Raw genomic sequence first — 27,919 nt, 5'->3', positions numbered from 1 at the left:
CCCAGATTCCGACTGAGCCAAGTGTAGCCTTCTCGTAATATTCCCTAATACTGCTGGGGACCGAGTTATATGCCAGAATAACTATTATATATTGTCTGAACGATGGCGGCCCACAATCAGGCTAGGGATGGTGAGATTTAGAATCGACTATTTCCTAGAAACAAAGCTTGAATCCTTCCTAAATAATTTGAATAAAATATTAAACATGCCTTCATTTCCTGCATTTTCTGCAATTTTCGACTGAACCTTATAGTTTTCCAAGGCTACATTCATCCATGCCTGAAATTCTGAACGAATCCAATATAATTGAGAATTCAAAAGGAATCAATAATCCACACCCCTCATGCATGAGACTTAAAGTTGTAAAGTCATAAGTCACACAATATTCAAACGACCCCTTCAATTTTTCCTTACACAGAAAAGTATAAGAGTGAAGAAAAGAGCACCTGTCTCAATAAAGTACAAAAGCCAAGTAGAAGAATAAAATAAAAAAATTCCAAAGAACTTTTCAGCGCTTCTTTTTATTTATCTTAAACATAAATCTCGCATAAATCTTTAGCTTTGAAAGCGATCAAGAAACTTTAACAAGATTCAAGAGATTTTCGCATCACATTTTTCAATCAAACTCTCTCAAAATATTTTGTTACTGTTTGTATGTTTCATTCATTCCTGAAAATAAAAAAAAAATCAATTTGTGCTGCTTCCCATTCCAACTGATTGTATCATTCTGTTTTAAAATTCACTTGATTTTGTTCATCATTCGGTTATAATGGCATAAAGTATGAAAATGTAGAAAGGGAGCAGGAAAATATTTTTTTTTCTTGGTACTTTATGCTGATTCCTCATGAGAAAATTTATGCTTGCTCCAATACATTATTGATAATCAAAAAATTGAAATTTTCGTCCTTATTTGCATTTTATTCTTTTTAAGGGAGAAGAGCAGAGGAACAGACAGAGAGCAATGGCAAAGAACATAAATCAAACTTCATCATTTCTCATTTCGATCATTGGATGGAGCAGCAAAAAAAAGGAATCCAATTCATATGCATATATACATGCCGTATTTGAAAAAGATATGAAAAACTTTTCTCATGAGCTTTCAAAAAGTTCCTTTTTTTGTGTGCCTTTTCATTGCTCCGGTCTCTGCTATATTTTAGTTTCATGACACTCATTTACTAGTTACCTCGACCCAATATCATCATTTCGCAGTTCCCCTTTTATTATACGATAATATCACTTCATGTTCAATCTACATGAAATACAAGTTTAAATGTCTTTATGATGAAATAATAGCTCAAAGTTGTTCACAAGCAATTCATAAAAAAAAAGTTGGACTTTTACTAATAACTTAATAGATTGTTTGAGGTTGATAAAAAATGTGTTTATAGTGTTCTGAGGTGTAGTCAGGGGCTGGCCAAGGGGCATAGTTAGGATTTTTTTGAGGAGAGATTTGAAACTTTTTGGCATAGATCACAAAAAACTTAGGGGAGTTTCGGATTTGTTAACCACAAAACCTTAGTGAAGAGGAGAAAGGGATGTCTCCCAAATCCCTCTGCCCTTAATGCGCCCCTGGCCAGTACTCATAGTCGACTTGAATTGTGTATGAAGCCGAATCAAAAATCTAGAAGAAAGACAAAATGGGAAATACCTGCAGTTGCTATAACAGTGTATGTAGTCCGAGCGATACAAACTAGACAGGATCAGGGAAAGGTAGCTCCTACCCCGCCTCCCCTCGTAACAAAATCTCCATGGATAGCAATTTTCATTTGTTGAACTGTAACAAAATCCCTTGATACGCTCCATTGAGAGGGTTACGAAATTAGTGCAAAATTCAAACAGAGTCAACCCTGGGTCACCTAAGCAGACATCCTTATTAGCCTGGAAGTAACTTAATTTTTCTTCAAGCTTTATATTGATTTTGTTATTAATTCGAAAGTAATTTACTCTCATTCCACTTCAATTACAAAAAAAGAAGCAGTAAAGAACCATCACGTACCAAGCAATTAAGGAGCAATTACTTGCTATGCTCAAAGAGATTTACAAACACTTCAATCAATTTAATTTTGCTGCGTGCGAAGTTTCATTGGATCTTGGTCAAATTGAATTGTATTACAAAAAAACACTTGTGCTTGTGCTTGAAAGCCCGCATAAAATATGAATGAATGAAATTCGTACTCAGTTGCTGCATTGATGAAATTTCTTTCCGTTCTCCCTTTTTTTTCTTGAAAATCAATTGAATTATTTTTAAATCAATTTTATGTTTTTCTCTTTTTTCGACATTTGACATCTTTCAATTTTTTCCTCTCCCTCTTACAATGTTGCCGATACGTACATACATAGTATAATTCTCATAAAATAAATTGCCTTTCCTTACCATCCTTACCATCATCGCTTCTCTAATTTTTGTTTTACTCCATGTTCCTTGAGTTGTGTTTGCCTTTTTCCTTTTTTTTTTATTTTGGAAATTTAATTTGTACCTATGAGCGACAAAACGTATATGAAATTCTATTTATCATATAAGCATATACACGTAGACACTTCTTTTTGATGATAAAGTTTAAGCTACTGGAAAAATAAACAGATCTATTTAAATAATTTATAAATAAATATCTCACACAGGTATCAACATCGACGGGCGTTGTTTCGCATCAAGCGAGCTTACAGGTAGTTGTACCAGAAGCATTCATTCTTGGCTCGGGAGAGCTTCATGTAGATATGGGATCTGTATTAAATTTAGTCTGTATAATTGAAAAGGTAATTTGAATTTATTGATTTGCTGATAATTCAATTTTCCTCATACTCAGTTATCATGGATGGAGAATGCTGTCGAAAATGTCAAAAAATGTGAAAGCTCGAATACACATATATCTTCTCCTACCACGATAATGGAATACGAATATCGATACTGAATAATATTTTGATGCATTTGCATTATTATCTCATCTCATTCATAATACAATAAATATTCTTGCTTTTTATTTATATCTATGAACAGAGTCCAATACCACCGCAATACGTATATTGGCAAAGAAATAATCACATGATAAATTACGATGACTCGAGGCGTGATATATCAATAGAAACAACACCGGGCCAGCCGCGAACACAAAGTCGTTTGATTATACGTGAGCCGCAAATAGCTGATAGTGGAAATTATACTTGTAGTGCTCCAAATACTGAGCCGGCAAGCATTTACGTTTTCGTGTCTAAAGGTTGGTACATTAAGGATAAAATATATATGAATGTAGCTAGTTGCTAAAGCATAACTTAAATATGACTATATTTATGTATCTAATGTACGTGAGACGTCGATGGCACCCATAATTTCCATTTATATTAAATGAAAATTTACCTGAATGATACACATAGAATGTGAGTCTATAGCATGCATATATTCATTCACCCATGGATAGCATCCACACCCGTAAATGCTCCATCTCGTCTAATAATATATTCTTGCAGCCCAAAAAACTACGTGTGCTCATTATAAAAAAGACATCATGCCATTGAGAGGTGGAAAAATGGTTCACAGTGAAGGAACGTTTATGTGACCATCGGAAAGAAATGACAGCATTTTAACTTTGTGTGTATGCGATTTTTTACATTTGCATTAGTTCTGTCTCACATCGCCATGTCCTCTTTCTTTAATGTTTGCTGTACATATACAGAGCAGTTAACTTTTAAAAAGCTAAAAAGAGTCAGCAAGCAAATTTTTGCATTCAGCATTTTATTACATACAGAAAGCGCTAACACCTCCTTTCAATGCTACACAGCTATATACATATTTTCAAGTTAAACTAAGCGACCTAATGGCAAGCACATACATATATTTCATTTACAAAGCTTCTGAGAGAGTGAAATAAAATAAAAGGATAAAATGAGGGAATGAAAGGAGCATGGAAGCCTTTTGTTAACCAGAATGTACATGATACCCTTTGCTCCTCTTCTTCTTTATACTTTTTTTTGACACATTTGCCTAAAAAATAATTTTCTTATCATTAAATTGTCCACATGTCAGCCATGCATTCATAAATGACATGGGATGTGCCATAATAAGGATATAGATTACATTTTAATTAATACAACATTATTGCAATAAAATGTCATTACCGGAAAAATGCGTTGACACTGCAATTCGATAGTGCTCTATATCCTATTTCCCTTGACTCGATATTGCTGAAAAAAAGGTTTAATTTTCCGTTTCATACATTAATGATGACATTACGGGTGAAAATTGTGTCGCTTGTTCTCATTTTTAATGTTAAAATGGCACTAAAAATGAACGAAAGAGAAAATGGGTGAGAGAATGAAGCATGTACGTATACAAAAATGTGGAATATGTATGGCCTTTAATGTCATGAAAAAATATACATCGACAAAAGAGGAAGAATATTTTTTTTTTGGCAAGATGGTGATAACAGCACCAAAAATACCTTTTACGTACCTTAAAACTCTTCTGATGACTATCAGCATCATCTATTCAATCTTCTTATATCCCAGCAACCAACCTTTCTAGCTTCTTTTATTAGGGTAAAAATTTATAGCACTTTATTGTGCAAGGAAGAATTCACCTGAGATGTTGACTATTATTTGCTGATATGTATGCCTCTTGTTCCTCAAAATAGGCCTCATACTTACCATTTTTTATGGCATCATCCTCCTAATTGTGTGAACTTTTCATCGTAAAAAGTATAAAATTGTTTGAGATTTTTAGTGAAATGAGACTTAATTAATTTATTGAGTACTTAAGTGGAATTGAAAAGTTTTTATCAAGTATCTCAAATTACGAAAGATATATGACACACTTGAAGTATATGCCTGTTCGTTTCATGCCCAACGATTTTCGACTGTCTTCATTGTAGTCAAAAGTCTCTAAATTCTCACATTTCATGATAAGTGAGCGTGAAGCAAGCACAAATTGCTTCCCATTCGATGACTCTCTGAAGTGTCATTCTAAAATTGTGTTGGCAAAACGTGAAATATGCTTATGTCCCTTTTTGTGTCCTACCCAATACATGAACATGTATTTAAAATACATACTTGAATATATAACTTATGGTTGGATATGGGTAGCCATGTGTGTATTGTATTTTATCATTTATTATGTGCCATCTCTAAATATATAAATGGAATGCTTTTTGTGCTACATAACACAGTTATCTCGATCAATTCCAATACCCATTACCCATTACCCATCTAACCAAAGCATATGAGTATGATTATGTGACCTTTAAGTATGGTTTGTAGCTTGTTTATTATGCTTTATTAATGACTTACCTTATTAATATCTATATACGTTATGACTAGACTTTATGAGACAATTCTATTAAATTTATCTTATTTTTATGTTTCTCACATATATAGGTGACAATACCGCTGCAATATCACGAAGAAACACATCCTCTGAATTTAGATGTACCTTTCACTATGTTCTTTGTATTAGTTTAGGATCGTATCTTCTATCGAAAAGGTAATTGTGCTACTAAAGCTAAAATTTATGAAAAAAAAAACCTTTCCAAATTTCTTCTGCCTTCTTATTCATTTCACGCGTTTACAATATAAAATACCCGAATATAGCCTATAATCTATAATTCTAAATGCTCCAATTGATTGTACGTCCTTTTCTTTTCTTCTCTTTTCTTTTTCTCAATTTACAGATATGTGTGAAAGGCAGTTACAATAAATTGTTTGCTCTGTCCTCACGTTCTACTGATTTAGTTTATCCATCTCCTCGCACTCTCCTTTTTCTCATCAGTTCGAATGTTAAAAACTTTCCTTCTGTATCCTCAGAAAATGAAATAAGGGAAAAACAGAAGCAGGCAAGCTGTAAAGGAAAGAAAAAATGAGAATTAAGTTCTACATACATTTATACGGCGCACAGAGGCATCAATCAAAAAGGCATAATAAGATATATTAGATATAAATTCTCTCTCACTCACTTTTGCCTCCTTTGAGTAATTGGCTTTCATGGTTTCATCAGTAAATCACATAGAAATGAATGAGGATGATAAAAGCTGAAAAGGAAGCGAACAAACTTTAACTAACTACAATCTATATGTTTTGCCGCTATTCATAATCTTCTTTTGCTTTCCTGCTACACCACTGATGCTAGTCAAACTCGAAAAAAAAGAACTGACAGTAAAAAAGAAGTCTCATTATACTCATGGCAAGCATGACAAATATCTTTGATAATAAGTAAGAAAACAAAGTTTTGTTCAATTGTTTGGCTACAATGACGAACTAAGCAAACTTGTAAAGATCAGACTTGTCTATTTGTGGTTTCAATATAAGTCATTGTGTTAAGGATATTCAATCGTTCGATGAGATTTTATGGAATTTGGAGGTACAATGCTGTATGGGGTAGGTTCAATTCCCATAATAAATTCCAAATGTATGTCGATCATGCTAACTGCTGTCTGTATGACAAGACAAACTACGATTCCTAATGTATAGCAATTCATCCTAAGAAGGTTAAGGTCAAAGTCACAATGAGTACAAACACCACTTCCGCAAATTCCTGCTAAAGTTCTTTCCAAGATTGCTTCAGAAAATTTACTCTGAACAAAAAAAAGCAATAAGTATCATGTTCCATGAAAAAGCAGGAAAAAATGAAGAAGATAGTTTATAAGATATATAGGAATTGCTATACATTGCATATATTCTCATGACATCAAGAGTAAGAAGTGTGATAAGATGTGATAGCAAGAATGGAATTCCTCAATTCATATTTCATCTTTTCTAAATTTTTTCCATCCCACCCTCCATCATAAGTACATGCATACTTTAGAGAAGTAAATGTAATTTATTACAAATCTAATGAATCTTCGCTCGTTCATAATCATTTCAAATTGCATGCTAGATGTATGATGAATGATGAATATGGATAGATAAAATAATTTAGTTTATTGCATGAAATTTCTCATCGTGCATTAAAAGTGAAATTCTATAAATTTTTGAAGCATCAGTTCACGTTAATCTACAAAATCTGATAACAAGTATGCACAATGAATACAAAATTTTATATCTTCTAATTTGACAAGCAGAAATCCACTCAACAAGACATAAATTTGAAATTTTTTTTGTCTTTCGTTCTAAAATGTTTGTATTTGATATGCGAAAATCAACAAAAAAAAGGAGGATAGGAAAACGAGCAGCAAAAGGAAATGGCAGCAACAGCAGAAGCAAAATGATTGTGAAGAAACCAAATTATTTTTTGTCTTTGTTTTTCTGACTCGTCTCTTAAATGTATATTTTTTGTGTAGTACTGGGGGGTCTTTGGTATTAAAAATATTGATTTTAATGTAAATGGTCTTTAAAGGTTCAGAATTTTAAGTCCACAATTAGGATAGGTCTCGGGATTCAAAACTAATTCTATGATTCCAAAGATCTAGTTCTATCGCTGGCAATACATATCATCTGTGGCTTCTCTAAGTAGGCGTCTAAAACTAGCTCTATCGCTGGATGCCCTTTGCCAATTCCCAATACCAAATGCTCCACTGTCTTTATCAACAATCTCTGTTTTTATCAACATGCCTCTATTCCTAGTTCCGATTGATCCTCTATGATTCAGATTTGGGTTCATGGTTGTAGCTGTTCCTACATATTTAAAATTCATAGCATGATCCGATCAATATTTTGGGAACATTTCTGACTAAAGCATCTGATTGAGAGAACGCTTTTAGGTATCGTACTGGTATTTTTGTACCATCAAAGCATTCCTTCTGTCTGTTAGGGATAATTCTATGTATAGGAACAACAATATTTAGTAATATCCTATTCACTACAAGATAGTTGAACACTTTCAAATATTTTAAAATAAGGACCCCCTTTGGTATTTTTCATTTGATACGACATGCAAGCAAATCCAAAAATGAACTTGATATGTGTCAGCATTGTCAAGCTTGTTGGCATAATAATAATTTAGAGTAAAGACAAAAAGATGCTCGTGCAACAGCTTTAAGTTTCATTTTTGTCTTAGAAAAGATGAAGATACAAAGCCCGTGTCGCTGCTGGCTTGTCCGCTATAAGCAAAATAATTTTAACCTCTTTTTCTGCTTATTTCGGCATCTTAAAACAACAGTTGAGTTGATTTAGAATTTAAAATATTTTTTGTCTGCATAGGCAAAATAGCTGACTGTGGCATTAGCATCATAAAATATATTGCATCAAAAGCAACAGAATATTTTTTTAATTTTTTTAGTATGAAATAAAACTCTCATGCCTGTCGACGCCGTCATCATCAACATCATCTCGTTTCTCTTTCCTCTGCATATTTGCGCTTTATACTAGTTCATACTATGGTAAATATGAAAGCATTTTATATTATTTTCAGTACATTTTATTAAAAAATATTTTCATAAAATGTTTTAAATGGAATAAGAAATTTCTTCTTAGTTCTGTTTTCGTTAGACGATGAAATAAAATATTAAGATGGGCAAAAGGGAGAATGAGAGATCAAAATTAAAATGAATTTGGCAACGCATATTCCCAGTTACAAAGATGCTTTTTTATTGAAAAAAATAAAGAGATTTATCTTATTTTATATGAAACTTGGTACTTGAACTTTTATTTCTGACATATTTTTTATATCAAAGAATTTTTCTACATGGAAGATTCTAAGACATACGAGCATTTCTAGATAAAAAATGCTCATCACAATTTCTGACTAAATTCCAATAAATGAATGTTGACATATTTTTGAAGAAAAAAAAATGAATTTATTGATATTTAATATGTTTGAATGCTGTAGACCGCATTGTTCATAAATGATGTCCAGCAGCAAGAGTGGCTGATCAAGAAGGTCAGGGGAGTGTTATTAAGGATCAAACTACCCCTCTCCTTAATTTTTCTTTGCAAAAACCCTTCATTTGGCTTTGATTTTTCAACCCCCTACCCCTCCTCGCTCTAAAATTTTCTTAATTTGTAATGAAGAGGGTAATTAGACCGAAGGGTCGCAGATAATGCAGATGTTGAAAAATATATACCACTCGGAATATAGGTCTGCCCACTTATTACGTAACGCAAAATTATGTAATCGACAACCCAACCCCACCCAATAGGCTTTATAGAGGTAAACCTTTAAATTTATGACTAAACCCTTGAATTTGTAAGGGGGCTCTTTTGGGAGGAAGTCAAGATGTTGAAGATTTTATTATAAAGGGAGTTAAAAGGTCGATTTTTTACGTTACGTGATAATTTAACCCCTAATTCAAATTTTGTAATAGATGGACAGTACTAACTCAAAAACCTCAATTTATGGAACGGAATTTATGGAATGACCCCTTAAAAATTCTCTGTTATACAAAAAATAAATGAATTTTCAACATTTCCATTAAAGATATGTTTAAATGAAAGTAGCCAGCTTCATTTTCATGCTCTCCGTACCTTTAATTATTTCCATAATGTATTTTTTTCACATAATTTATTTATTATGTGCTTTTAACTATATTTAATGTAAGTTTAATGTTTTCAAAAGAGCTTATTTATTTAGGCATTTGAATTAACGAAAATTAAATGTAATTGATTTTAATTTATCGTCTACATGCATTCAATAAAATCATCATTAGTTCAAAAATAAATGATTTTTTGTATATCCTCAAACTGCCTACTGCCTAATTGGAAATGAATATGCTACAAATATTTACTGAAAAATATAATTTCAATATTAATGAATGTAAAATTAATTATGAATATTCATTTAAAGCTCCTATCAACTTAACAGAGATTTCTGGTTTTGACTAATAAATTTACATGATGAATGGAAACCACTCTAACTTGTAAATATCTATCGTCGTTCCTCAGCACAGCGAGGAAAAAGAATTCTTTTGATCAAGTTTTAATGGAAATTGTGATGAGAATTTTCAATGAATTGCAATTTATAACTGATGAATACCAGAGCTGATGGCTATTTTTATACTTTTAAACAGTTTAAATGAAATTTGTGGATATATCAGCATTGATTAAATACCTACTTAAAAAAATATGTCGATTATCAGCTCTAACTAAAATGTTATCATGAAAAATGTCATGTTGCGTCCTTATTTTAGTGAAAATAAATTTTAAATGAGAATTTTAAGAAATTGTTAACTCAAATGACTGTAATTCGTTTTCATAGTTCCATTATTAATATTTTACATCCAATAAAATATAAAAAGAAATCATTCAAAATGATATTATAGTTAAATTTTTGTTATAAACTGACAATCTTCTTCTAAGTACTAATGTATATGAGAAAATTATAAATTGGATATAAGAGGATGTGGAAACTTGTGCTCTGAAATTGGTATTGACTGTCTTATCATAGATCAAAGTGAATTCACAACAAGATATACCCAGAAAGTATGATTAAAATTTGCTCAACTATAGCAAACTAATTAGCCATGCCTAATATCATGTTGAATATTACTTCATCTTGTTGTAAAATTGATAAGGATTCACGTTGTAACAATTTCGAAAGATACTCAAAATTGATTCAATATTGGAGCATCTACCCGATTGGCACAAATTATTCATGGTATCCGATTGGTTGTCCTTTGCGTCCAAGTGGCAAGTTTCATGTTAACTATCAGCAAAATTGACACTTGGATGCTAGTGGCCGTCATTTGGCTGACCTGAAGAACATGGACCGATTGGGTTAAGGACATCTTAGTCTTAATTTCACATACTATAAGATTCAGCCCAAAACTGCAGGCCTGTGTATCTAAAAACTAGGAAATGCAGGTCTGCTGTTCTTGGTCAAACTCTAAGTGCTGGATCTTTGTAGCATAGAGAGAAGTTTTGACAAACTTCAATTGAGTGAGCTTTGATAATCCTAGCTACGCTCTTGACATCGAGCATCTTAAGCAATCATAGATTCCACATAGATGTCTTAATCTCAGATCACAAGGTTCCACGTCCTTGGATGAAATGTGTTTTTTGAAAAAGAAAATTAATGAAATTTGTGAGTTTACGTATAAGGAAGAAAAACGATAAAAAGAATAAAAAGAGAGAAATTTTATTAAATGCATAAACACTGAGAACACGTTATGAAGTAAAGATACGAAGACACATCACTGATAACATCATTATCTTTCACTATTTCATGCATGAATATTTTCTGTGAATATCATTATTATGTAAATGTAATTTTTGCGTAACATATTAAGAGAGCAGAAGTGGATGAAGACGGTTCCATATTCTAGTGATACAATTTTTTCCATTTTACCCAGTTAGAGACATAAAAAAGATGTGAAAAGAAACAGAAAAACAAATTATTAAAATTAAGCAACTTCGCATTCATTGAAGTAATAAAAGAAAAACAGCATAAGATAAATAGTGGAAAACTCATTGGATATGTATATATACATTAAAACAAAAGATTGAAATTAAAAAAATTTAAACAAAAAAAAGAAAATTATTCATTCCAAGACGATACGAATTCCATAATGTAAAAGGAAATGCTCCACATTGTAAAAAAATTCTTTAAGAAATAGTTAGACGCGTAAAAGTTTTAATAAATTCTTTTCCTTTCTCAAACATATAAAACGAAGTATACATGATCACTCGTGGCTGACTATAGCGCATCTTCTCAGAGCACACAACTTACTCAAGCTCCAGCTGAAAGTCATTGAAATTAAATTGAAAGTCAAAAAAATTACGATGAAAATTAATTTGAAAATTAACGGTCATAAAATGTTTGAAAATTTATAGACAAAAAATATTTAAAATTGAAAGTCAAAAAATAACTGTCAAAAAATATTTGAAATCAAAAATTTAAAAAAATAAGATTCAAATCATATTTGAGGTTATAGAGCAAGAAGAGTTAAGCAACAAAAGCAAAACCACATCATCAGATCACTATGAGAAATGCGCTTAAAAGAAGTAAATTTAGGTAAGCATCCGAAGCCGTTTATCCACTTTGCTCGTTGGTAAAATGAAACTGTATTTAGATAATGGAAAGGGGTAAATGGAAGCGAAAACAAATAGTTTCCCGAGCAACACAATAAAGTTGTTAGTGGCCAGTTTCTTCATACTCTTAAGTCATTTGAAGGATGGCTTTAAAATTAGTCTAATAAAGAGTTTGAGAAACTGTATTATGATGCGTAGTTTGAGACTTATTGCTTTACAGCAGTGATGGGCAATCTTTTATTATTCGAGGCACAAATAAGCCTCGACTTCAAATATATGTCGCGACACTAGAGTGTCGCAGCACATTAGTTGCATATCACTGCTTTAAAGGGCAAGTCCACTCAAACAAATTCATGAATTTACCAGAAAACCTGGCCACAAGATACAACTGTATCACCATCAAGTGACACTTTAGAGCAGTGGTGGACAACCTGTGTGCCGCGGCAGACTAGTGTGCTGCGAAAATGCCATGAAACGCATGACATGTGTGGTTTCAGTCGAGGATTACAACGAAGTATAAAAGGTTGCCCACCACTGCATTGAGGTGATTTAATGGTACTGTCTGATGGTACTGATGATACTGTCTGATGGCTGTCTAACTGCAGTGTGTCACTCGGGTTGAGGATAAAATATAGTAAATGATTATCAAAGAAATTGTTTGTTCTTACTTACCTACTTATGTACACACACATTTTTTATATATTACCTTCTTACCTTAAAGAAAAATCTTCTGTAGACTCTGTTGTAAATAATAAAAGAAAAATAAAGAAAGGAGAAGTAAAAAAAAACATAAAATAAAATGAAAAACATTTTCTTGAACATAATCTCGACATAAGAAAAGAAAAAAAAAAGTTTATTCATTAAATTTTGTGGCATCTAGCGATGAAAATTCTTTTTTCCAGGCGACTGACTCTTTTTCACGGAACGAAGATGAAAAAGAATAAAACATTTTCTTGCTGTGTATTATTTCTGTAGAAAATAAAAACAACATTACAGGAGCGAAAGCTAATTGTGGGTGAACATTTCATTTCTTCACTGTTGCTTGCTACTTTCTACTAAGTATCTACTTTACACAGTAAAGAGCTGTAGATTGAAGAAACGTAATTGAATCCAAGAAATTTTTTTTGCTTTCTTATCGCGTAAAAAAGAAGCAAAATAATAAACAGAGCAGCGAAATAAAAAATATATATACATGGGCTGTGGTTTTAGGCTAGAGCAAGCAACAACAAGTGTATAAGTGGAATGAACGAAACCAAACAAATTCATTAAGATTAAAAAAATTCACAATTTCGTAGTTTTTTTGTTTTTTTGAGCTTAAAGATTAAACATCTACGCATACTGTTAACCATCAAGAGATTAAAATAAGATTATAATTAGGTATCTGAATTTCATGAGAAATGCTAACTACATCTCCCTCTCTTGTTTGTAGATATTTTCGAATTCTGCAAACCATCTCCAAATAAGAATATATTTGAGTTTGGTTTGATATTGTAAACATGAGATAGCTGAGGGGAAACTCACTTATTTGGGGATCATTTGAATATTACGTCACACATTTTTTGGTTCTTTAAAGACGTAATTTTAGATTTTCGGAATCATGACATTGATAATATTGATTCTTGGTAAGTCTTAGGGCGTTAATAAAGCTGATGGCTCATGCTTCTGTTCCAGACAGTGTCAGATACTTCAAATAGCTTCTTCTGCTGTTGTTTTATCTTTATCAGGGTCACAATATCTTTAAGCGATTTAAAAACAACTGAAAAATTCTTTTCATGTTTCTCATCAGTATAGACAACTGACTCGGATGGCACGTGTTGCTGATTCGACCTTAAAGGTTGTTCTATTTTTAGCTACTGCCAGAAATGTTTTCAGGGGGTCACTCCATACAGATTTAATGACAGTTTATTGAGTGATAGCTCCACCAAGCCATTCACTCAAACCTTGACCACTGCTTATAGTGAAAAGCACGCCTTTGAGAATATTTCTGCCTGAAGCCTACAAAGAAATGCTGTGAATCGCGTTTCCAGTGCATATGATTCGAAAAAGGACAATTGAAAAATTTCCCATACCGAGTTTCGAACTCATGACCGCTTCATCGGTGTACAATAATTAAGCTCTGAAGAACGAAACCAATACGCCACCGAGCTCACTTTTTTGCTATCGAATGAATTATCAATATCAAGTATCAAGTATCAACCAATTTTATATTTATGTTACCAATTAGCTAGACGATCCCTAAAAATTTCCATGAGGCTGTTTAAAACTTGAAAAGGTAAAAGAAAAACATTTATGGCTCTTATCAAAAATTCAAATATTTTTATAGAAATTGGATGCTTTTTAAGGGTAAGAGGGAGAGAGAGAGAGATGCTATTACTGTAACCTCAAAAAAAAGAAGGAAATTTCAACACCACACAGATGTATCTACATAAAATTTTTGTTTATTAAATTAATTTTTCCTAATTCAACAACTTTTTATTTTGTTAAAAAACAAAGCATTTGAAATGAAATTGAGGCAAAAATGCTGGAAATTAAGCAGATCCTTTTAATTTGTTTCTATCAATTTCATTCCATTATTAACATTTCATTAAAAAAGGAAATAAGAAACAAGGAATTTAAAATATGAAATAGAAATAAGTGTGAAAAATATTTGAAATATCTTCCGAGCAGCAAAGGGTAATGAAGTGGAACGGAGAAGAAATGGAAAAAATTTATTTAAACATAAAGAAAAATGGCTTTATTAAAATGTACATGAAGGAGAAGAAGGAACAAAATCAGATCTATTTTATTCTTTTTGTACAAAAGGAATTTTCTACTTTCAGCAGCTTTTTTTTCCAGCCTCTGTTTTCCCATTCATTGCACAAAAGCTTACAGGCATTTCTTGTTTGGAAAAAAAGACGGAAAAACAAGTAAAGTAAGCCCACGATGATTTCCGAATATGTTGAAAAAGTTGTAACATTTACAAAAATGCCATTCATCATAGCCTATGTAGGAGGAGATTTAATTCATTTAGTGATGAATTTTGTGAATTATTTTTGTAAAGGGAGTCAAATTTCTGTCTCGCGGATATAATTTAAAAAGTTGGCTCGATATTACTTGTGGGCATGAAAATATTTTTCAATTTTGAAACCTCAATCTGAAGTTTAAACACAGTGGGACTACTTCCGTAGCTTCTTATTACTTAGCAAGGTATAATAGACCAAACAACACAATAATACTTGATTTTTGTAGCATGCTAAAGACTATTGGATCTTTGAACACAATTTCAGTAGCTTTTTTTACTAAACTATGATTTTAAAGTCGAGCAGCATTAAGAATTCTCTAGGATATCACACGTCGCATTATTGACAAAGGTGAGGGTGTTCTCTTGTGACTTGGCTACGTGACTTAGCCCAATTTTTACAATCATAAGGTTATTTGTCACATCGTGTTGTTCTAGATAGGGGCTTATTCAGGAGGTGCTGGTGGTTTGGGATCTGAAAAATTGGAAAAAATATTCAACATGCTAAGGTTTTCCGTGAAAGCACTCCCAATCCCCTTCACTGCGGTTCTTAATATAGAAAATGCTTTAGCGTATCCTATTTCATCTTGATTAATTTGAGTATTTCTCAGATTTTTCAGATTTCACAAGAAGTAAGCGCAGACAAACTGTCACAAAATATGAATCAACATCACCTAGGCTCTAAAATATTGCACAAAAAATGAAATTGAATGAATGAGATAGCAGAAAATGCTCCTACCTTTTGCATTAGAAAATGAAAAATAGGAGGAAGGAACAAGAGAGAATTAAATGTAGAGTGATAAAAATACTTTGTGAAATTAAATCAGAAATGAAGTGAAGTGTCATTGCGACATTTTTAAAATTCCTTTCACTTTCATTACCCTCAATGTTCATACGTATAAATGCACGAAAAAAAAGAAGTGAAAGCAATCTAGCTAAAGTATTTTAATTTCTATTATTTTCTGTGCCTACACAATGGCACATCATGATGACACTGATAGATAATAATCACATTGATGATGATGACATAAAAACAGGAGCATTAAAATCACAAAGGAAATCATAATGGCTGAAAAACTTATAATTTAATTTTACTTCTTATTTTCAAAAAAATTGTCTTTCCTGTAAATGCGAGGCACATCTAATTTCATTATTCAATTATACCTAATTTATTTTTATTGCAATCAATTATCACAAAGTATACTATGTGCTATGGACATTCTCATTTCCACTTTCTTTCCAACTGACTCATTTCACAGTCAACTTGTGGGTATAGCTCATTAAAAGAAAGGTGTAATGAATGAATGAATGGATGAATATGAATAAAAATCCTTAGAGACATGAAGGTAATTAGTAGTCATAGCAGTAATTACGTTGTATTATAATAGGTGTGAGACTGAGTTGATTAAATTTCGCCTTGTGATGAAAGCAAATAATATTTAATTGAAGTTTGTACTTTAATGAGGTATAAATGCTACTCATCCTCATTATTTTGATTATATATTAATAAACTTAATAAATATGGAATTTTGTATTTTGGAAGGCGTGTGCTGGAATTTTTCTAATTAATATACTCATTTTGCAAAATTAGATCTATAAACTCATTATTAGCATGTCATTTGTTCTTGTATATTCCCAGAAATAATTACCACTAAGCCTAACCAGCAGTATTAAATCAAGGATGAATTTCCATGCCACTCAGTTTCTTGCTATCAATTCCGAGCAGCATAAAACAGTCATGCTGTGAATATGCAACTGTGGTTTATTGGTTAGCATGTCAATCCTTGAATATCCTGTGAGATTCGAGTGTTTTCCACAACCCAAGCCATACCAACTCGGTTTGGCTACGCACAATGCATCGATATACTTTGGTCATGCAACTGTGCAGAATTGGAATAGCAAATGGATCGAATTTAATGGATGATCTGAAATTTAATTTGCCCTATCTTGCAATAGCCTTAGTCAATAGAGCATTGCCGCATTATCTTGTTGAGGGACGTTAGACACAGTTATGACCTCTGTCTGATAGCAACTTGCGCTTACTCCAATTTTCCCAACAAAAACTTAGCAAAATACAGCTTGAGGCTGTTGCTTTATATTCAATTTTAATTTATTGGTGAATATTTGCGTCTTACTTAATGATTTATGCAGTCGTAAATAATTTCCGACCTTCAGCAAATAATTTTGAATCAAATTTCCACTGTTTTATTAACATCCTTCCTAAAACCTTCAACCCGTCGTCGTTACAATAAATATCATGTGTACATCATCTCTTTCCTTTTGAATATTTAATTAATAACATTTAATGAAAAAATATTTCCACCATCAACAGTATCTTCGAGTCATCATCATCATCATCATCACTTAATTTATTGATGAACTCCGATTATGATAATGATGTTGTTAAAAAATATTTTCAGCAGTCGTTCCTTTTCTGTTTTGAATTTTTTGATGTCTGTTGAAGAATTTTGTGCATCTTTTTTCGTACCTTAATCCTCAATCGAACCCTTGCTTCTAGATGCTGTGGTATGTTTATGATATTGTGATAAATAATTAAAAATCCATTGGGATGGTTGATGGAAATACCTAAAGTCAATAAGACTTTTGATGGAGAAAATTGAAATGCTTATTTTGGAAGTTCAAGGGAAGCGACTTTTCATGAAAATATATTTTTTGGAGCTAAATAACAAAAAACTTGACACATATTAGAACACGAGACTTTAGCCTACACCTACCTTTACCTCTAACCCTACCCCTACCTCAACTTTTACTCTTGCCTCTACCTCTATTCCTACCACTATCTTTACCTCTACCACCTCTACTCCTACTCCTACTCCGACGTCTTCCTACCCATACCCCTGCTAGCATTCTGTCATGCACTTCAAACATAATCGATAGCTTATTGATAATAGTATGCGACCAAAAATCTTAGGATGTGAGTTCGATCCCCGTTCAGAACAATTTGTTGAAAATTTGTTCATATTTATGCTATAAAGTCAAGACACGAGTTATTAAGTTTTTCAATACTCTATTTTCCTTTAAATGTCTACCGTCATTATTGAACCACCTTTAAAAAGAAGACTGTTAAGTTTTTGCCTGAAACTGTGACATTTTCAAAAGACACAAAATAAATAAGTCATGGAAAATTTTTAATTAAAGCTCATGAATTATACACAAACAAAACAGCCAAAGTCGAAAACTGTTCCATTAAAATTGTAATTCGATAACAAAAGAAGAGCTTGAAAACTTTTCAATTGAATGTTGGAATTTAAACAATGAATAATAACATTTAAGCACTTGAATTTATTTTAGAATCCCACACTAGTAAAATTTGAAATTTTATTGAATAAATACCCAGAAAACAATTTCATCTCTTGACCTGTAAAATCTACCACTTAATCTCTTGTCAAGAGCTTTCTTATATATGTAGCTATACCTCTATGAGTCACACCTACACATTTACATAAAAGTTTCATTAAATTTCCAGTTCTTCTTCTTATTATTCCTGTTGTTTAACTGACTGTATTCAAAAAACATTGTTGATGTTTTATATTTCCATGAATATTCTCAAAAATTAATCTCTACTAATCATAACAACACCTGTATCCTGAATTTTAAGTCATAAAATATGTTTGTATAGTTAAAAATTAAAATTCATGAATCATAAACTTTGCATAAAAATTAATAATAAAAGCTTATAAATTGAGATTTATTCATTATGTGTGCCTTTTAAGGAATCAACTTTAGTTTCTTTTAGTGATGTGAAGTCAGTCTAACTGTGTAAACAGTCTTAATTATATGAGTTTAATCGTAATTAAAAGCATTTAAAATTTAAATTCAACATTGTACTCTTGAGTGCATTCATATCATCTGTCCCCCACGCTATCTACTATAGAAACGTAATTTCAGTTCCTCTCGTTAACGATGTTGACAAATTATTTTTCCACCATGCACATGAAAGCATGTTTATTCAATCAAAAAATGAAAAAAAAAGATGAGAATAAAGAATTTTAAGCTTTGAAAGGCGTTCTTAAATATGTGTTATTATAACAGACACATGAGACATATAATGATGCTTCTTCCTTCTTTTCACAACAAGCTCTACTCAATAATACTCAAAATAAAAATTATCCTTCAAAAAAGATTGCGTAATTTAGTCAATTTTAAGATAAACTTTGGAAAGGAAAAAAAGTATGATAGAAAATGATGATTATGCTGATAATGATGATGATGAGGATGAAGAAAATTAATTAATCTTGTCAGAAGAAATTTCATCGAGTAGGTAAAAGGTAAGCAGATTTGGCAAGTCAAACAAGACTTTTTAATAAGCCAACGATAAACAACATAAGGGAACGAAAGCATCTCCGCCTTTTTCATTGATGTGCTGCTGCTTATATACTTTGTATATCTATAATATATGGGATGAGCATCTTCAAATTAAGCTTCATATATTTGCTATATTTAAACAGAACGAAATCTGTTACTGACACTGATTGCTCGTTTGTATCATATTAAAAACATTTTCAGCCTGAAAATAATATCACGGTAAGTATAGAGAAAATTAGCAGAAAATATAAAGAATCCAAATTGAAAATTGTAATTTGAATACTAAAGGCGCATTTTTTCACAATTCTCTGAATTCCTGTAGTAAATACTTGATTCTTTTATTTAATATCGTAAGCTTCAATTCAAAACATTTTCTTCTCCTTTTTTATTGTATTTAAAAACGAAAAACGAAAGGCGAAGCAACAAAAGTGAATGGAAAAGCATACTGTTAAAAATAAAATATGCTAAAAATTTATTTGTATGTAAAGATAAATAATGAGGGTGGTAAGAAAAATGAAGGGGATCGTCCATAAATGATGTACAAAGTTTAGATTTGCGACTATGAATTTTGACTTAATTGGAATGAAGCATTGATTTCAAAGATAATGAGACAAATGATTGGCATGGAACAGACGTGGTATCGACATACATGTCAGAGGGGTTCCCCACCTAATTTTGGGTAGCACTTCTTCAATCTGCTAGGGATCTTCTTGAAGAAAAGTCGAAAGCCCCACCTAAACTCTTGCGATGCATAAGAAATTCACCCATAGCTTAGAGCAGTAAGAACCACAAGAACCAACCAAACAACAGTTAAATTAAGGTCCAAAGCATTATTTCCTACGTGATATCACTGAATGAACAAGCCCCAAAATGAAAGAAATTTTTATGCCAATCTCAAAATACTTCTCAGCTTCACGTATTTTGTACTAAAATCAGTGAAGCGAATTTCGCTTCCGTTCATGTCTTAAATACTGAAACCTTAAAAACTCACAGAGAATATATATTTAATTCATGTATTAAAGGAAAAAAAAAGAGAGAGAAATACACAGAAAAAATAAGAAATATGAAAGAGAACATAGCATGAAACGCTTAATCTGCGAGGCATCTCAAGTAATTCTAATGGAATAAAAACTAATGAATTCTTGATGAACTGTCGGGGCTCTAAGAATAACAGATAAATATACAGAGATGGATAAATAAATAGATGAAAGATTTCTTATTTCCTATCTTATCCCCGAGCTACACAAAGTAGTTGCTGATTCATTGTTTTGTCGTCGTCTTAACGACAAATCGATCGATTTATTCAATCTAGTTTTAAGTTCAGTGGCAGAAACCTTTAAGTTTTTATGTCAAATTACTTACTTACTTCGCTGATGTACAGGTCAATTGTGATCCATGGTTTCCCTCAGATGAGTCTAAGGCTTGCTCTATCGATAGCCTTCGCCTGTCAGGTGCAATACTGTCTCTTTCAACAGCCCTGCCAAAGTTCTCTGTTCAAACTGTGTAAATGCTCTAATCTAGTTTCGTTCCAGCAAAAGACAGTGTGCAGCTCGGGATCTCAACTATTTAATATCGATAAAGATTTTCTTCGACAAGAATTAAATACGACATACGACGTACATATGAGAATAGGCATTTTTTCGATACCGGATATCAAAATAAGTACTTGAATGAATGAAGGAACGAAGGAATGAATGAATGAGTAAATGAATGAAAAACGATTTATTATTGTTGTCTAACAGAATGCCTACTTCTTTATCATTATTATGTTTCTTATTTCTAAGTCAATATTCACACACAATGAATAAATATGTTTAAAATTCACTTCCTTCTTAATATTCAAAAATTCTTATTCATGCTTATTTGCACATCACCATACATCTTCATACGAAGGCATATATTAGCATATACATATTTAATTACGTGATTCTATCTCCTGCTCCGCACTTAGACATGATATGTTTCTGCCATTCTTCCGTTCGTCCATGATTTCCATTTACAACCTTAAGTAGTTTTATAAAGTTTCCTTTCCATCCACTCAAAATCATATAGAGGAAAGAAGGAATGATGAGCTTTATGTGTTGCTTGATTGTGGTGAGAAAAAGCTTCTCTTCCTTTCTTCTTGTTGTGGTATTGTAAGATAAAAAAAATTTCTTTTTTTGAAGGGCTTATGTCGCATTGCTTTTTTCCTTGCCACAACATTTCCCTCATTCAAATCATCAACAGAAGTTTGGTTACGTACATGCTTTAATATGTGCATGGTGACTACAATTTGTACTTTAATTCCAACGACCTACGACATGATTGCATGTAAATTAATATATATTTTCAGTCATTTTTCATTAAAAGCTGTTAGGAAGACGATGAAAATTAAAAATATACGATGATTAAATTTTAATTACGTTTGACTCTACAAAGGGAACTTCTAGAGGTTGTAAATTAATTTTTAATAACATTTGGCATGCCTAAAAATAAATTTTTATATTTTCATGAAAAATTAAGAACCTGAATTTCTCCTAATATTTGTAATATGTTGAATTTCGTTAGGAATTATTGATGCTCACAATATTTTGATCCAATTATCCTAATCTTATTCCTCAAAAACATAATATATCATTGATTGCGCTACTTATTGGGATTTGTTTTTGATGAATTTAGGCAAATTATTGATAAGTAGGAAATTTATAGCATTAATAATTTATCTCAGAGTTACAATCTATGGATGAATCTTGATACATTGAAAGAGACAGAACTAAGGGTATATTCTGAGAGCAGGGGAATGGTTTGATCCCAAAACCCTCTCTCCTTTGTAGTTTTCAATCCCAGAATTCCTGTTTAGACAATTCTGAATCACGGATCCCGAGTGAGATTCAAACACTCGACCTACGATTCCAAATTGCATGCTTCTACTACTGAACTTTCGGGGGCTAATCGACTAAATGACAAAGTGCCATAAATAAACTATACATTTTTGTATTCCCCTTACTATTGCATTCCAATGATTTATTGTTCAAAGGTCGAAATGCAAACAAGAATCGAATATCCATAATTCAGCATTTATCCTAATAATCAGCTTTGATATCATAGAAGGAAGATAACGATTGAGACAGTATTGCACTTGGAATCAAGAATTGGCAAATGGTACCCAGCAATATAGCTAGTTTTAGGCGACACCTATGAGAGACCATGGCCATGGATCATGATTGATCAGTACGGCCAGAAAAGTAAGCAAGTAGGGATCAGCTTTGATAAAATTTATCTTTGTATGTCCTTGTGCCTAAGGAATTATAAATTCCACAAGACGATTTATGAACCAACCCCGACTCTTAGACAGCTGTATGCCTAGCTCATCTCAATTCAATATTCTTACTATACAAGCTAATATTTGCTGAATAGAGATTTTTATAAACTTGTCTACGTCAGCTTCAGAGAAGTTTTTCAATTTACTTTTTTAGAAAAATATTTCTAAAGTGTTATCATCGCCTTTCTGAGTTCTTTTTATTCCTGAAATCACATGTGATTTATTCTTTTCTACTCTCTTGAATAGAGTTCTTAATGAACAGAAGAATAAAAAAAGGAATGTATGAAGCACAGACTGAAAAAAATAAATATCCTAGAAGTATATAATTTGAAATGAACATGCAATTGAATTGAATGGAATTGATAGAGTGAGAAGTGTAAAGAGAGCAATTGGAATTTATCAATACAGCAAAGCGTGTTTATCACCGTCTCTGGGAGCATTAATGTATAGCACTGATATTAATCAGTTCGTACTCGAATGGAAAATAAATTTGTTGTGTTAAAAAATTTAAATTTCGTTCCTTTTTCTTCTTCTTAGAAAATCTCATAACTTAATAAGTCATTCAAGACAACAAGAATTTATTGCGAAATGTACGGAGGTGGAGAGGATTTAACAAAAAAATTAGAAGATGAAAAATCAGGTCATGAAAGCAACAAATAAATACAACTTGATTCAATGATTAATCTTCAAAATGAAAAATTTATGAATCCGAAATTCTCACATAAATTGGGGAGATGTGCAGTTATTAAGTAACATGAGAAGTTGAGGAGAGAGGTTGGAGAAGGGGATGGGTGCTGGCTGATTGATTGTCCTTACACTGATGTTGTTCAAATATTTTCGGTCCACGGTACACTTTGGTTGTAATACAAACTTAAACAGCACGCATCATGTGATCCATAGTATTTCCAAAATGTTTCAGTGTTTCACTAGCCCTAGCAGGCAGAGAGCATGCTACCAACATCAATATAAGTTGACAGTAACGCTCATAAGAATACACAGATGTGTCTCAAGAGTACGCTCATTACCACTTAGGGTAGTGTGCCGTGTCTCACAGTTTGAACAACACTGTCTTGCAAGTTTTAAAGTTATATCTGAGACTATAAAGGTTTTGGCTTAAAACTCCTTTCAAGATCTACGTTTCAGTCTTTTAATTCTTATGTCCCTACTTCGTTCCGCAACCCTTTAGTTGCCTTCCGACCATTCATCAATCAATCTTTACTCAGACATAATAAGTAAATGACCCCACAGACAGAAACTACAATTGACGTATGAAATGTATGAAAGAAGAATGAGAATAATTTGATCATAAATATTTTATATTGCAATTTAAGCAAGGCAGGAATGAGTATCGAAATAATACAATCCCAATTGATTCAATTCATTTTCATTTTATATTTTCCAAATTATTCTCTCTTGCTTATGGCAAAAGGAAATAATATTTTTGCTGTATAATGATATCATTTCTCTCTTCTCTTTGTTCCTCACTGCAAATTTCAGCTATTAACCTATGATCACCATTTAAAATATTTATCTATCTATGCATAAATACATTTTATACTACATTTATAATACTCAATATACTAATAAAAATTAAATTCAATTTAAATATACAGCATGTAGACTTGGCAATGTTTGAAAATACAATTCAGTAAGCATCCGAAGTATAAGAAGGCAACAGAAAGAGGAAACGAGAGAGAGAGAGGTGAAGTGTACAGGCAATTGAAGATTATCTGTCTATTCCAAATCCATTTTTTGAATATCTTTTGCAAAAACAAACACAGAACTAAGCAAAACATCTCGATTTCTTCTGCATGAATACCTTTTAAGGATTTATACTTGAGATGTCGAATGTTGCTGCTACATCAAAATTATCATGTTCTAACATTTTCTACCTCACTTAGTCTTTATACCTTCTTATCTTACAAACGAATTGTTTAAGTTTATACCCAAATGCATTATTATACATGCATTAAAAAATGTCATACAACAATTTACGGAAGTACAATTAAATTTCATTCAAATATCAATAAAGGTATAGACAGGAAATTCCACAAGAACACTTTTTTGTGGGTGGATGCTGTACGATGAAATCTCAATTAACGACAAATCTGATTTCGTACGCATTTTTTTTCACATATCAGCTTAATGATTTATTAGAACCAAACAATGATTTATTGCGGCATGAAAGGAAGATTTATGCAACAAAAAATCATGTAGGATTTACTCAATAATAAAAAAACCTTAATGAGTTTCTCCGTATTATATTACAGACATTAATTGATTCTCATTTTGTAAATAATTATTTCTTAAGCAATAAAAGTTTAACGTGATTTGATTAGGAATGGTTTTGAAATTTATGCGATGCGGGTGCGTAGGAATCGATGTTTTAATGAGACTTTAAAACAGTTGTGGGAAACCTTTTATATTCACGAGACGTTTTTGTAGAAATTCTTGTATGAAACCGCACAAGATATTAGGTTCATGGCATATTTAACAATTTATGGCGGCACAGAGGTTTCCCAACACTGCTTCAAACAGTGATATGCTGATGCTTCTTTATTTTATTGGGTGGGACGAACGTTTGCCTTGCATAGAATGTCTATATCACTAGCTAGATTCGAACATTAAAGATTCTAGCGTGTTGCTCTGCATTTTATTCATGATCCCTTATTCTTTACTCAGTCTGCAGCTGCCACTTCTAGGAATAAAGCATTTTCCTTTGGCCTTTCACTTTCAAATGTCATCCAGGTCATCTTTAATGCCATCGATATTCAGTTTTTATCGCATTACCTTCCAGAACGTAAAATGATGAGAGGTCAGCCACCCAAAACTAAAAACGCTCTAAATTTTATGTGCTTACACTGGAAACGGAACCAGTTCAATTTAAATATAAATTAAATATTTCTTTTTTGAGTATTTTTCTTGTGAACTTCTGTACTCAAATGTTGTAGATTTAAGAAATCCAAAATCATAAAACTCAAACTAAAAATTGTAAATTTTATAAGCAAAGTGAAACATTTTTAGAATTTAAATGTGCTTCAAACATTCATCATTCGTACCAAAATCAGAAGCAACAAGACGAATGGAATAAAAAAGAAATTGTAAATTTCAGAGATTTCTCATCGTTGATGAATTATTCGTGCATAAAGAAGAACTTTTGATATCTGAATAAATCTTCAATCGAAATATTGTAAAGAAATGTATAAGTAGATTGGTATGGGACAAGGGATATGCTGATTTTGACATTTTTTTCGTATAATCGAATGTATTTCTCAATTTGATATTATGCATAAAATAAAAATCAGGCAAGTTACCTCTTGATAAAGACTTTATAAGGGGTATCAAAATGAGTTTTATGTTTACATTAAGCTACAGTCTTCAGTATATTATCCAAGGACTTTTTCCAGCTAATAATAGATGAACATTTCTTAAAAATACGTCACTTAATCATCCTCTTGGCCTTTGATGCTACATATTTCTCTCATGCCTTGCAAATGTGTGCAAATGATCTGTAATCCAATCCTCAAAATCCTTTTTTCTGTGAAGGCTTTCTTTTTACATAAAAGTATCTCATCTCACAGCAACAACAAAAAAAAATCGGTTAAAACATTTAAGAGAAAAAAAATTTATTAAAGAAGGATTTTGCTTGCACAATTTTGTAGCATGTTTACGAATCATCAGTGCTGAAAGAGATAAGAGAAATTCTTTGAGATGAGAAAAAGGGAGGAGATATTTAGAGATGAGATGCCCATCTATTCATTTTTTATGGTCAAGAGCGGTAAGCGACAAAAAAAGATCGGAGCAGTAAAAGAGGTAGTCAAAGTATGCCATGAAACTTAAGGAGCTGGAATAGTTTTGAAGCGCATTTATGCGTTATGCTGTTTTGTTGCATGACTATAGTTTACTATTACTGTTAAGATGACAATCACAATGTTTAATTCAGTGTAAATAAATTAAATTTCATTATTTACGCTAAAATGCAATGTTTACTCAGCAAAGTCTTTAGAAATACTAAACATTGCACTGAAAGGGGAAAATCAACTTCGAATTTATGTTGCTAAGACAATTCAAATTTTGAATGCCCGTTAAATTTAAATTTGTTAAATTCTTGCCAAACTGCAAAGTAAATAATGAACAAAATGCGACACTTTATGTCTAATAACTAGCTTCAAAAGGAAAAGAAGATAGAAAATTATCCTCTCAACCGTGTTTTTTTATTTCATTCTTTTTTTGTTTTCTTTTTTCATTCAGAAAGGGATGATCCTTGATGTTTGTTGTTATTGCTGTAAGGTAATAGTCCTAATAGTAGCACCAGTAAAGAAACTTCAAAGGCATTCAGCTGTAAGTAATTTATATGTTTGTCTATGTCTCTATTTGTTTTTCTAAAGCTCGCAAAAAGACGATTACTATAATCTCTATATCTCTGTTGCTGAATATCTAATATGTTGAATGTATGTGGTACCTCATTGTGCCAATGTGTATTATGTTTTTCTTTATATCTATTTATCTATCTTCCCTTTTATGTCTTCTCTCTCTTTTTTGCTCTTTCCTATTGCTTTTTTACTCATTTAGTGAAATTAAATTTCATAGAAAATTTCTTCCATTTTATTGCTTCACTCACGACAGCACGTGTTGTTATTGTGATGAACTCTTTCATTCACTTGGAATAACATCGTGCTGTATTTTCTTATTGTTATAATATGATAAATAAAATATAAAGTTTAAAGTTTATTGCTCTTAGGAAACGTACAGAATTTACAGACATTTTCAAATGGGTTATATGTAGCTAAGAATCTGCCAGGTTTTGTAACTTTAAACAGGCAGAGTTATGCCTTACGGCTTTAATTAATAACAATGATGTTTATTCTTCAGAGATCAGAAAATAATTGATTTTTTATCAGAAAGGGGCTCTCAACTATGTACAATAAATGTGTATAATTTGAATTATAAATGAACGTTATAACATCCAATTTCTCTTGTAACGTCACGATTGAACAGCTCTGTACATATCTACATCGAACATCGTACAATGAATAAAATCAAGAATAATTTAAAAATATGATTATAGAAAATTTAGTAATTGATTGAAGAAGGAAAAGTTGGGAAAAGTTTTGAGCAAGGAACAACTTTTCTATTCATTTCTATTGCTACAAATTCCACATTTATTTGAATTGCATAATATTCATTTGAATTATTCATTTAAGAAAGTATAAACGTATGCAACTTTGTGCCAATAGCACGTGCGTTAAATTGCAAATTAAGCTTCCACTTCGTTTTTTCTACGTTTAATTTTCATGATCTAATTTTCATATGCATGAGTCACGATAAGTTTTGCAATATTTGAATTAGATTTTATTCACGGATAAATGATTTGATTTAAAAAAAAAATTTAATTTCGAATTTAATAT

At 31.7% G+C, this 27,919-nt stretch overlaps 1 protein-coding gene across 4 annotated transcripts in view; it reads left to right on the top strand.

The window, feature by feature from the left end:
- The window catches only part of LOC139094710 (lachesin-like), a 39,129-nt gene extending 26,461 nt beyond the window's left edge, over nt 1–12,668 (top strand). For all 4 annotated transcript variants that reach the window (XM_070645856.1, XM_070645858.1, XM_070645859.1 and 1 more), the window contains exons 6-9: nt 2,620–2,754; nt 2,996–3,212; nt 5,365–5,470; nt 5,658–12,668. In XM_070645856.1, coding sequence (XP_070501957.1) covers nt 2,620–2,754; nt 2,996–3,212; nt 5,365–5,470; nt 5,658–5,667 — 468 coding nt within the window. In that variant the 3' untranslated portion in view covers nt 5,668–12,668. The remainder of the gene's footprint in view (nt 1–2,619; nt 2,755–2,995; nt 3,213–5,364; nt 5,471–5,657) is intronic.
- Nucleotides 12,669–27,919: the final 15,251 nt, after the last annotated feature.

This window comes from Chironomus tepperi, unplaced genomic scaffold (genome assembly GCF_022539635.2).
Source record: "Chironomus tepperi strain 1889 unplaced genomic scaffold, CSIRO-AGI_Ctep_v1 contig_354, whole genome shotgun sequence".
NCBI lineage: Eukaryota > Metazoa > Arthropoda > Insecta > Diptera > Chironomidae > Chironomus > Chironomus tepperi.
Note: the sequence above shows the minus strand (reverse complement) of the source record. Positions and strands in the feature narration are given on the sequence as shown.